This window comes from Amyelois transitella, chromosome 13 (assembly GCF_032362555.1).
Source record: "Amyelois transitella isolate CPQ chromosome 13, ilAmyTran1.1, whole genome shotgun sequence".
Lineage (NCBI taxonomy): Eukaryota > Metazoa > Arthropoda > Insecta > Lepidoptera > Pyralidae > Amyelois > Amyelois transitella.
In genome coordinates, this window is record NC_083516.1 from 2,338,925 (window position 1) to 2,349,763 (window position 10,839).

At 38.2% G+C, this 10,839-nt stretch overlaps 1 protein-coding gene across 2 annotated transcripts; it reads left to right on the forward strand.

Annotated features, from left to right (window-relative positions):
- The first annotated feature begins 201 nt into the window (after positions 1–201).
- On the forward strand, positions 202–9,999 carry LOC106137895 (uncharacterized). Of its 2 annotated transcripts, XM_060947391.1 has the most exons (13): positions 202–494; positions 1,263–1,421; positions 2,055–2,170; positions 2,360–2,504; positions 3,592–3,816; positions 5,146–5,281; positions 5,786–5,895; positions 6,430–6,630; positions 7,243–7,429; positions 7,777–7,892; positions 8,499–8,690; positions 9,337–9,441; positions 9,860–9,999. In XM_060947391.1, exons 1-13 carry the CDS (start codon positions 426–428, stop codon positions 9,956–9,958), a joined length of 1,860 nt encoding a protein of 619 aa, XP_060803374.1. In that variant the 5' UTR covers positions 202–425; the 3' UTR covers positions 9,959–9,999. The 2 variants fall into 2 exon arrangements, with proteins under 2 accessions (XP_060803374.1, XP_060803375.1); XM_060947392.1 differs by lacking the exons at positions 202–494; positions 1,263–1,421; positions 2,055–2,170; positions 2,360–2,504; positions 3,592–3,816 and adding an exon at positions 4,455–4,899.
- Positions 10,000–10,839: the final 840 nt, after the last annotated feature.

Genomic DNA, 10,839 nt, shown 5'->3' on the forward strand with positions numbered 1-10,839 from the left:
TTAAGGCATGTAATATCTGTCATATTTACTTCCTGAGCACATAATGAATATTCGAAAAAAAAACTAAATATTCGAAGATAGAAAAGTTTGATTTTGTTCTGTAAGAAGATATAAGTAGGTTTCTTCTTTCTAGCATCTTTAAAAAGTTCTTATATCATTTCAACGATTGTTCGCTATAATGCACCTTATTATTTATTACTATTGGACATATTTTTCTAATACCCCAATTTATGTAACCCCTCTATTTACAACTTCCTTTTTATTATTCTGACATACCGTCATCTGCTGCTGACTTGAAAGCATCATAAAACAAATCTTCGGAAAATTTTATACCATTATTTTTATCGACTTAGTATAGTTACTAGCGTCAGTTTGATCGATATTTTATACAGTTGAAGTGTGGGATTTGGTAAACAAATAGTAAAATGGGGCTTACCAGCAATACGGGACTTTTAGCTAGTGTCACTGACAAGCCATCGTTCCCGAGAGAAAAGGTATGTTGATACCAGTCTTTTGCTTCCTATACCTCAAGCAGTTAGCTCGGGGTCCTCTTAAACAGCGTATAAACTGATATAACATGGTGCAAAAACGCTGTATGCCCGACTAGACACTGTCTTAGTTAATGGGTATAGTTTTTAGTCATAATGCCATTTAGTCCCCAATAAATTCTTCCTCCTGGCGTTAGTCCCGGTAGGTAACATCCTCACCTCGTAGAGGAGCGCTGGACTGGCTGGAGGACTTTAACTTTGATCATAGTTAAAGCTGCGTGCCGTGCCGTGTGGTTCCCGGCACCCATAAAAAAAAGAATAGAACCACTCCGCCTCATTTCCATGGATGTCGTAAAAAGCGACTAAAGGATAGGCTTATAAACGTGAGATTTTTCTTTTAGGCGATGGGCTAGCAACCTGTCACTATTTGAATCTAAATTCTATCACTACCTCAAACAGCTGAACGGGGCCTATCAGTCTTTACAAGACTGTTGGCTCTGTCTTCCCCGTAAGGGATAAAGACGTGATTATATGTATGTATGTCGTATGTATGTAAAGCTGCATAAAAAGAATATGCCTATTCTACTACATTCAAAGGGAGGAAATTGAATTGTTATTACTATAAAGTAACGGGAACCACACGACACAATCTCCTCTGGCAGGAATGATGAAGTGAGTGATGAACAGTCAACGTTTTTTTCGTCGTAGTTCATTATATTTATTTAGAAATAATGTGTTGTATTTCACTAATAATTTATTTCTAATACCCCACAGAGTCAGATAGACTTAAGATGCGACGTATCACCAGCGCCGTTCATGCTGCGGCCGTACGCTGGGTTGTACAACCCGTTCCCGCATTCCTGTTCAGTGCTGTGCAACCATCCTGCCGACACAGAGGCCAAGGAGGTCGTTAGGAGGGCAAAAGACAGCTGGGTAAGATCTAAAGTATACAAGTTCCTTCTACCAATTTATTCTTCCGTAGCCTGTCAAACTGGAAAGACGTGTGTGAATTAGCTCCGTGTAAAAATACGAATATTCAGTGCAAAAAGTTGTCATCGAATATTATTTTCTTCTTCATTTCTCATATCTTGTAATACTACCTACACACACATTAAAAATATGGATTGTTACCCATTGCATGCTGGGTTTACCTTTAATTGGTCGATCAATTAGAACTAATTCTTTTATACATGTATCATCTTTGTATATTATGTTGTTTCGATTGTTGGTGAACTAAATAAATAAATAAATAAATAAAAAAAAAAGGTTCCAATTTATAAAAAACGAATAAATTGAAAATTGGCGAATAATCTAACTTACATAGTTTCAGGAATAAAAGCTTATTTCTGGAAAATCTCTTTCATAGTCGAGGTATAGGCGAATCCGAAGTTTATATTCTGTATTTTTTTATTTATCTACTTCTCAGGGGATTGTGCCCTTTACCATGTTGATGTTGTTGTCGATGGGAAAAATTCGTGAGTATCTAAGTTTATTTAGTAAGGAGACTTATAAATACGTACTACATACTTGGTTCATTCGACATTTCTTATGTACTTTATTCTTTAGGTTCTGGAAGGGAAATCTCATTACATCCCAGAAGACCTTACGAAGTTCCAAGACCAAAATTCTTCGGAGAAAATAAGGAGTCCTCATGACATCGTCACGGAGGATATGTTTAGACGGTATGTACTCTGTAGAAGAGCCTGGTGTTTTATTTTTGACTATTGGGTTTGGTTAAGCCTGATTTGTAAATAAAACTTCATCCGCAATTTTATTCGCAGCAATATTGGATCAGGGTAAAAGCTGCTTGTTTTCTCAAGGTTCAGACAGTGGAACAGATCCGTAAAGTTCTTTCAACCTCTTGCTTTAAGGTACACGGAGACTGACTCTCGTCCACATACGCCAGCGCCGACCCTCGCCAGCGGCAAGTCCAGGGGGTCCAGGCGATGTCTCACGCCAGACCAACCGCATCAGAGGACAGCTATCGTGCTGGACTTGCGAAGGAGTCACAGTCAGGTTTGGATTTTGACTGAAATTTCTAGGCTTAGGGTCAAGAAAAAATACTCACTGCTGGATTTTATAAATTGCGATTAAGTACTTTGAAGTACCTTGTGGTTTTTAGTACATTTGAATAGGACCACTCCATCTTTTTCCCGTGAAGTTTGTAAGAGGCTATATCTATAACTAGCTGTGCCCGCGACTTCGTCCGCGTGGAATAGATATATACAGGCGGTCACGCGTATTAGAAAGAACGCTGGTTCGCCGTATTAAATGTTTCGCTGCAAATTGCTTATAACGACTATATCTCAAAACCTATTCGTCTGATTTATATACTGTAAATGGCAATTTTAGTCTACATGAAAAGCCGAAAGTAATAAACATATTTATTTGGATAAGGATTAATACTGAAATAAAGAAAATTGGTTTCAAAATAACTTATGTTTATAATGAAAAAATAATCTTAAAAAATGAACATAAAAGTGGTTATTGTAAGTAAACCTTAAGAGATAGATATATGCTCTCGCGGACTTTTTTGTGGCAAAAAATGAGTACTTCACATCTTTAGTACATTGTTTTACTATATCTTTGTTGGTTTGCGCAGCGTTCGCGTGGAAAGCTCGCAGATGGCCGACTCATTCAACTTTCACCTGCATTGTTGACGTTTCCCGTAGGAAATCCGGGATAAAATGTAGCCTATAGCCTTCCTCGATAAATAGACTATCTAACAGTGAAAGAATTATTCAAATCGGTTCAGTAGTTTCTGAGATTAGCGCGTTTAAACAAACAAACAAACAAACAAACAAAACAAACTCTTCAGCTTTATAATATTAGTATAGATGTATAAATACGTTTACCTAGGACGTGCTAGCGCAAAAGGTTCAAAGTTGGGCTAGATTACAGGAGGATTTGACAAGATCGAGGTGATCAGAAGGGAGTCGCTCGTGGGACCTGACTTACTTCTAGCTCACTCCTGGATCATCATAGGCATACCCCAGGCGTCTTAAAATGGACAGGAAAAACATCAAAACTCAAATAACGTTTACTGGTTAAATGCTGTTCTACCATTTACCTAAACGAGTTTAACATATATTTATTTCATCAGGAAACACTTTACTTCCACGGCTACGCGACCTCCGAGTTGACAGTAGCTCAAACGACAGTCACTAACGAGCGATCGACACTGCCTTCTCTGAACCTGTCTGAAGGCGCCCACATCCGGCTCGCGAAGGGCCAGTGCGAACAACTCCCCCCTCTCGCCTCGCCACTTGTGCTTGCGCAGAGAACTATCACCGTTAAGGAGCTACCCAGCGTCAGGAACGTGAAAAAGGTAAAGGTTTTCCTAGTCTGTGTTAATTTTGTTCTTGTAGTACAGTGAGCTGTCTTGCAAAAGTAAGATATGTTCCTTTTGCGGAACCTGTCTTAAAAACATCCCGGTGGTGAAGATTCAGTGCTAAGAAATTTCCCCTTCTCGCCGCTACTAGTTATTAAGACTGAAGGTGCCACTTTACACGGAGTGCTGTTTTCGTGGTCAGGATCACAGATGAACACAGCATCAGCAAATAAGTAACAAATAAGTACCCTAATAGTAAGTGCCTAAAGAAGAATCTGAAGTTTATAAGCCTATCCCTTAGTCGCCTTTAAAGACGTCGATGGAAAAGAGATGGATCCATTTTTTATCTAAACATTACAATAATCATGAATGTGCTGTGGTACCAAAGGCCGTACCAAAATTGTTCTCATCAGAAAATCAAGACCATCTAAGTCTGATGATTTGCTAATTTTCAAAAAGAAATTGATATGCTAGGCTATGCCGAGTAGCGTAGTTTTATCATTTTACTGAGTAATTTTCCTACTTAAAAAATAACTAGACCGTTACAATCAAAACATTTAATACCTGATAAGTGAAAATCAATAACTTCGCGACTCCGACATCACCGATAGTGTTTACCGCTTAGTTCTGCCGGTGATAACGGCCGAGTAAACCTAATTTTACCGTTTCTCAATAATAAAAATTACAATGTTGCCATTCCTAATATCTAAAACGAAATTGTTGCCAATAATAAAATATAAAGATAAGAAATCGAAAGAGAAAAGTTTTTTCGTGACCGGAGATAATTTAGTGACGCCAAAACTGAAAAAGACGAAACGCAAACCTTTGAAGTTGCTTCCTATTGTTCCACCGCCTTCTCCTTGTGACTGCACCTTGATGCATTTGACTAAAATAGTCATAAATTATGCACCTAAAAGCAGGAAAAGGATCGCATCGAATATAGTTCTTTCTATGACCGCTTGGGGAACTACTGGGCAAAGAAAACGAATGAAGCTGCCCGCGATCAGGCTACCAAAGAAGGTGGTCATTAGAGAGAAACAGTTGATGCATGACACTGAAGACTTCTTTCGAAAACTTGAGGTACTTAGTGGTCATTCGTTTTATTTTGTGCTTTATAAGAAGAACAAAATTCAAGTTTCTTAAGGGTTTTCATAACTTACATTATATGAGAAGTTCATATTATATCCAAAATGGGATCGTTGGGTGATAGCTAATCTTTACATTAGATATTTATGTTGCAAATAGGATAGCTGCGAGACTCCTGGCTGCGGTTTTAAGCCTACCCGCTATTTAATCCAACTTTACGCTTTATATTGTAATTTACAGAACCAACTCAAAGCATTGAACCTGGGTAAAGTTCCCAAGATCAAGAATAACAAGGCAGACGTTCCAACCTCTCAGCGATCAAAAGGCAAGGAGTCCAATGAAGGCAGCGAGGCAGCTTTGGCTAATCTGGACGACGGTAAGGTTTTACTCTTCTTTGCTCCACTGCTTCAAAGAAGAGTGGCTCTTTAAGAATCACTCGCCTCACGCCTTGGAAAAAACGTTATAAATTATGAGGTTCGACAAAACACAACGGCCTCTGTGGCTCAGCGGTAGTACGCTTGTCTGTGACACCGGAGGTCCCGGGTTCGAATCCCGGCCAGGGCATGATGAGAAAAGAACTTTTTCTGATTGTCCTGGGTCTTGGATGTTTATCTATATAAGTATTTATTATAAAATATAGTATCGTTGAGTTAGTATCTCGTAACACAAGTGTCGAACTTACTTCGAGGCTAACTCAATCAGTGTAATTTGTCCCGTATATATTTATTTATTATTTATTTATTTATAACCCTGAAAAAATGAGTTTTTTATTTATTTTTCCTCAATATTCTTCATATACATATAAGGTTATTCTTTTATAAAGTAAGTTTATATCGTGTCCGCCTATTTAAAAACCTGCTATATTTTTCTGTGGTTTTAGCTGGAGAAGGACGCAGACGGGGCAAGAGACGTCGCAAAGGTCGGCAACCCAGCGACCGGCTGACCTCAGCTGGACTCGCGGCGCAGGCGCAGCAGGACCCCGAAACACAGGTGACTTTAAACTTTTTCGTGTAGGCACACATCTTACCTATAAAAGGGTAGCGCGCGGCAATCGCCATAGATGTGTCGGTAAAATACTTAAATAACATGTGACTGTTTTTATGAATTGGAAATTCCCCAAAGTGCCAAATTTTGCTTACCACTTACAAGAGAGAATTTCACAAAATTCCCATGGGAACAGTAATCCCACTCCCATGGGAATAGAACACTTTAGGCAAATTCACGGGCAATGGTAAATGAAATGGTGGAACTGTACCATGGTCTAGAGTCAAAGCAATATGCTATCAATATAAAGAAAGTGATTTTTTATTATATTATACTATCTTTGCATTGGAGATTGGAAGGAGGGTGACGATGAAACCGGGACTAACGCGAGGAGGAAATAAAAATTGATATTATTGACTGTTCGTCGTTGTTATTCGTTAGCTAAACGTGGCTTATCAGTCTTTTTAAGACTATTTGGTTCTGTCTACCCCACTAGGGATATAGACGTGAATATGTATGTGTTATTGACTGTTATAACAGATAGCCGGCATCAGGTCCGACTCAAAGAACCCAAGCTCCCGAGGGTCCATAGCCATTCCTGATGATGACGAGATAACAGTGCTGCCATTCATCAAGTCAGGGGCGCCCAGGAAGAACGATTCATTTCTCGATGACGACATCCTGAAGTATTTGCACAGGGAGGTCGATGAGGATGCTATTGAGACCGAGTTTGATACGAAGGTAATTTGACAGAAAATGGTGCTGGTTAGTGGAACTCCATGTGATCGCATGAGGCCCTCAAAATGGGTGCACGAGCATACGAGAGGGTTTTAATGGGTAGGCTAGTACGGTAGGTGCCAGGAGTTCCACACCCCATGGGTGAAGATTCAAGGGAGTGGTCAATAAAAAGCTTTTTGATTCATAAAAAAAAAGTGTTGACTTATTTTAGTCTTTGTAACCTAAGCTCCCGAGGGTATTTTGCCGTGCCTAATTTGACCAAATAACCGTGCTACCGTTCTTTAATTACGAATAATGAGGATGTTATTCGTACTAAATTTTATACGAAGGTTTTTTCGTCTTTAATTCATTCTTAGTTAGTCCAAGTTGCGACCTCACCTCTTTAAAGAAGAGGCCCATCCCATGGTAGGCCCAAAGACATCGATCATGGATTGAGAAATTTAGGTTATTACCCGAGCTTTTGCAATCTTCGCATTAAAAGCGAAGTAAAGTTTCAAGCGATAACTACTTTTAACATCGTATGAGGCTTTTGACAAATGTTGTACCTATACAACATCATACAATGTTAGATATAAGGTGGCTTTAGCAATAAGCTATAAATTAATGTTTTTACAGCGACGTTATGTCCTAGAAGAAGCATACCGCACCCGCCCAGACCGGCCCCTGGGTCCAGAAATGCAGGACCTCCTGAAAGAAATGAAAGTTTCGGCCGTCAGCTTGGGCGACTGGCTGCACATACCCAGGGTGTTCTCCAGGCAGAACGCCCAGTTCACGTTGCCTATTGACTCCTATGCTTTAGAGAGTAGGTCTGCTTCTTCTTAATTTGATAAACTTATAAAATATTGTCATATAGATTGAATGTCTTGATGACGGTCTCAGCTGTCATACCAACCAAGTACATTATACCACTTAGTTTTAAAGCCTAGTGTACATACTTCTAAGTGTGACATAAGATATTTTCAGAAGAATGGCAAGTAGGTGTAGCGGTAGCGATATTTCAGACTCAACCGTCACCAAAGGTTAGATCTTCAGCCATGCCAGAGGCCTGGAGCCTGGAGGCCAATGTTATCACTACGTAGTATTAAACAAAGTCGCTTATTTAGTCTGTTTTTATAAAATAACGTTGTTTTTTGCGATATCGTTTTGCAGCTCTCACCCCCATGAACTACGCGGCGCGGTTCGTGAGCCTGAAGAAGTCCAAACAGCTGCTCTACCTCACCGTGCTCAGGAAGTTCAGGAGTCGCAGCTACAGGATGCCTATTGAGGTGAGTTAGTAAGTGATATAATTTATAGATAGCATTAATTTTCAATTTTGTTGTATGGATCATCGATACCTGAAATAAATAAATTTTAGATATTTATTTCAGATATGTTTTATTAAGGTTGTCAGCCTCTGTGGTGCAGTTGCTGTGTGTTGTCTGTGACAGAGAAAGTCCCAGGTTTATTTCTGGCTACGGTTTGATAGAAATCAAACTTTTCACCCAGGGTGTTAATGATTTCCGAACGAAGTGCATTTGATGGGGAACAGAATGAAAACGCGAGTAAAGTAGTTGGGAAAAGTCAAAAAAGCGTATGGAATATTGCTATTTTGGTCTGATCTTTCTCGCTCCCCTTCTAAAATGGTAATCTAAAATGGTAGGTCGAAACCTAGTAACAATTTTCCCAATTTGAAAATTAGACTTCTTATTTTAGACTACACTAAGTATTTATTTTTCTTACTACCCCGAACCTAATTCTCTCTCATTTCTTGTGGTTGCCTGGAAGAGATTGCATAAAGTGCGATAACCTTTGTACATTACCTTAGGATAAATTATTTATGTGCATCTGTCCATTTAATCTATCTACACAAAAAATTAACCTTCTCACTTCAGAGAATCGAAGAAGGCCTATTACTCATGATGGGCGGTATTCTTACCGAGGAGAGAGTGAAACACTTCAAAGCCATCATGGACTGGGACAGCTACGTGGAAGAAGACAACATACCTGATGACATCAAGCTGACACTCTTGGATTCCGGGTTCAAGTACGAGAGGCCGATCACCAAGGAGGGTGATCCTGAAGAGGTAATCTATCGTAATTTTTTTTTTAATTTGTTTATGTACACAAAAGAATATAATATAGGAGCGTTTAACACAGAAATTGAAATACAAAGGTCTAGCACCTTTGTTCTTATTTCAATAGAAATCTCTACTAGTAGAGCCGTGAGAGGAGAGATGTACCTAGTTATACTTATTGGAGCAGTACCGTATTTAAGAATAGAATAATTTATTTACGTGTATTACATAAATACATTCATAATGGTTACAACACAATTATAATAACTAAATCAATTAACACAGTACTTTTATTTTAAACTACCTTCAACTTCACTTCCATGAGGATTTGAAAAAAATGCCTATGTTAAGGTCTAGTATTCTTTCTTTGTGCCGAATATCATGAAAAACGATCTAGCATTTTTCGAGTTTATTCATTACAAACAAAAATACAAATGTTTTCTTTTTATAATATTACACAGGCACATTACATACATAAAATCACTCCTCTTTCCCGGAGGGGTAGGCAAAGACTATACATCACTCTACTTGCCACGATCCCTGCATTCTTCTTTCGCTTCATCCACATTCACAAAAAAAATACGGTCGATCGAATTGCGAACCGCAACCTTTTTTGAATTCGGTTAAAAATAATATATTTTATGTTTTCTTTTAGTCTGACGCAAATACAATAAAATACCGTACGTGGTGCGGTCTTTGCGCTATCTGCGAGCGAATGTACGGCAGATTCCCGCCAAGGGATAAAGATCCACCGGATGGGGTAAGATTGTATATGCAGTGTAGCCAACCCTATGTTTTAACTGTAGATTGTATGTAAATAATAAAGAGCATAGATACAAACAAAAAATCACGCTTCTTTACCGGATGAATAGGCGGAGACTAGGTACATTTTCCACTTGCCACGATCCTTAATTCACCGCATATTTATTTTAAATTTTTTCTATGCCAAATTAATAATTTTTCTATTTTGAAATGACCATGCATGGCTACATGTTAGAATTTGCGTAGTATGCCTTACTCATAGCCTAAAAGTTGTAACATACGTTTTTATAAGTCCGTTCATATATCTTTTAGCGTTCAATAAGCAGCTAATATACATTATGATTTTTTCTAAGACCAGCATGGCTTTTGGAACACATAATACCTAAATGGAATAAGTAATGACAGATTTGTTTCAGATGGAGCTTAGTGATTTCACGATGATCGAAACCAAGTTGGCTGTACTGAAAGTCAACAAAGGGCTTGTGGAAATACTAAATACTATAAGGGAGCGATGATAGGTATTTTTAAAGACATTTTTAGAAGAAATATACATAGGTTCGTTTTTTTCGATGTTTGTGTTTAATTTATTTACCCATTCTACTCTTAAGTACCTACTTAGATACTAACTCGAAAACATGTCGAGTTACTTTGCATGCCAGCGATAATGAAAACTTTTAGTTATGGTTCCCGGCACCATAGAATAATTTAGTAACTCTAAGCCCGGCACGAAAGTTGAAAAGAATTCTACTCTATGGACGTTGCGCAGAAGATTTTTTATATGAAAAATTCCTACTGCGCATCCGGGAAGTGTCGATTACTAGGCTTGAATTATTTTTTTTATTAAATATAGCACCCGACAAATACGCTAGTATTTGTTTGTCGGGTGCTATATTCAATTTAATTCAAAGAGGATATTTGCCACTAAGTTTTAATTTCGGCGCCGGCAGACTGAGCCGGCTGTGTTCGTTCATCACCACAAAGTACTTTTATTTCACCACCCTTCGACGCGCGTCGTTTGATGGGTTGGACGTACGGCGAGAGAAAATTTAAAATATAAGAATTTTTTATTTTCTCTCGTCTCGTCGAAATTTATTTATTTATTATCTCAAAAAATATTTTTTTTTTCAATTTTTCCGCCATTATATCAATCTATAGATGTTCCAGTGATTTTGCCATAGTGACATTCATTTTGACTTGCGTCGTTTCTAAACGACAGTTTAGAGACGTGTCGATATATCGATATTTCTTGCTATGGTTAAGGAACCATAGCAAGAAATATCGATCTTTTACAAGGGTAAAAGAACCAAAACAAACCAACCAAAAAAATATTGGCTTACATATTTTATCCGAAATTTTTGTTTTGACTTATTTTCTTATGATCTCCAAAAATTTATTT

Excerpts from the sequence above, each read along its gene's own strand:
- LOC106137895 (XM_060947391.1), top strand. The coding sequence starts at position 426 with ATGGGGCTTACCAGCAATACGGGACTTTTAGCTAGTGTCACTGACAAG. Across the intron at positions 2,505-3,591 it reads TGCGAAGGAGTCACAGTCAG|GAAACACTTTACTTCCACGG; the intron begins GTTTGGATTTTG and ends TTATTTCATCAG. Across the intron at positions 6,631-7,242 it reads AGACCGAGTTTGATACGAAG|CGACGTTATGTCCTAGAAGA; the intron begins GTAATTTGACAG and ends ATGTTTTTACAG.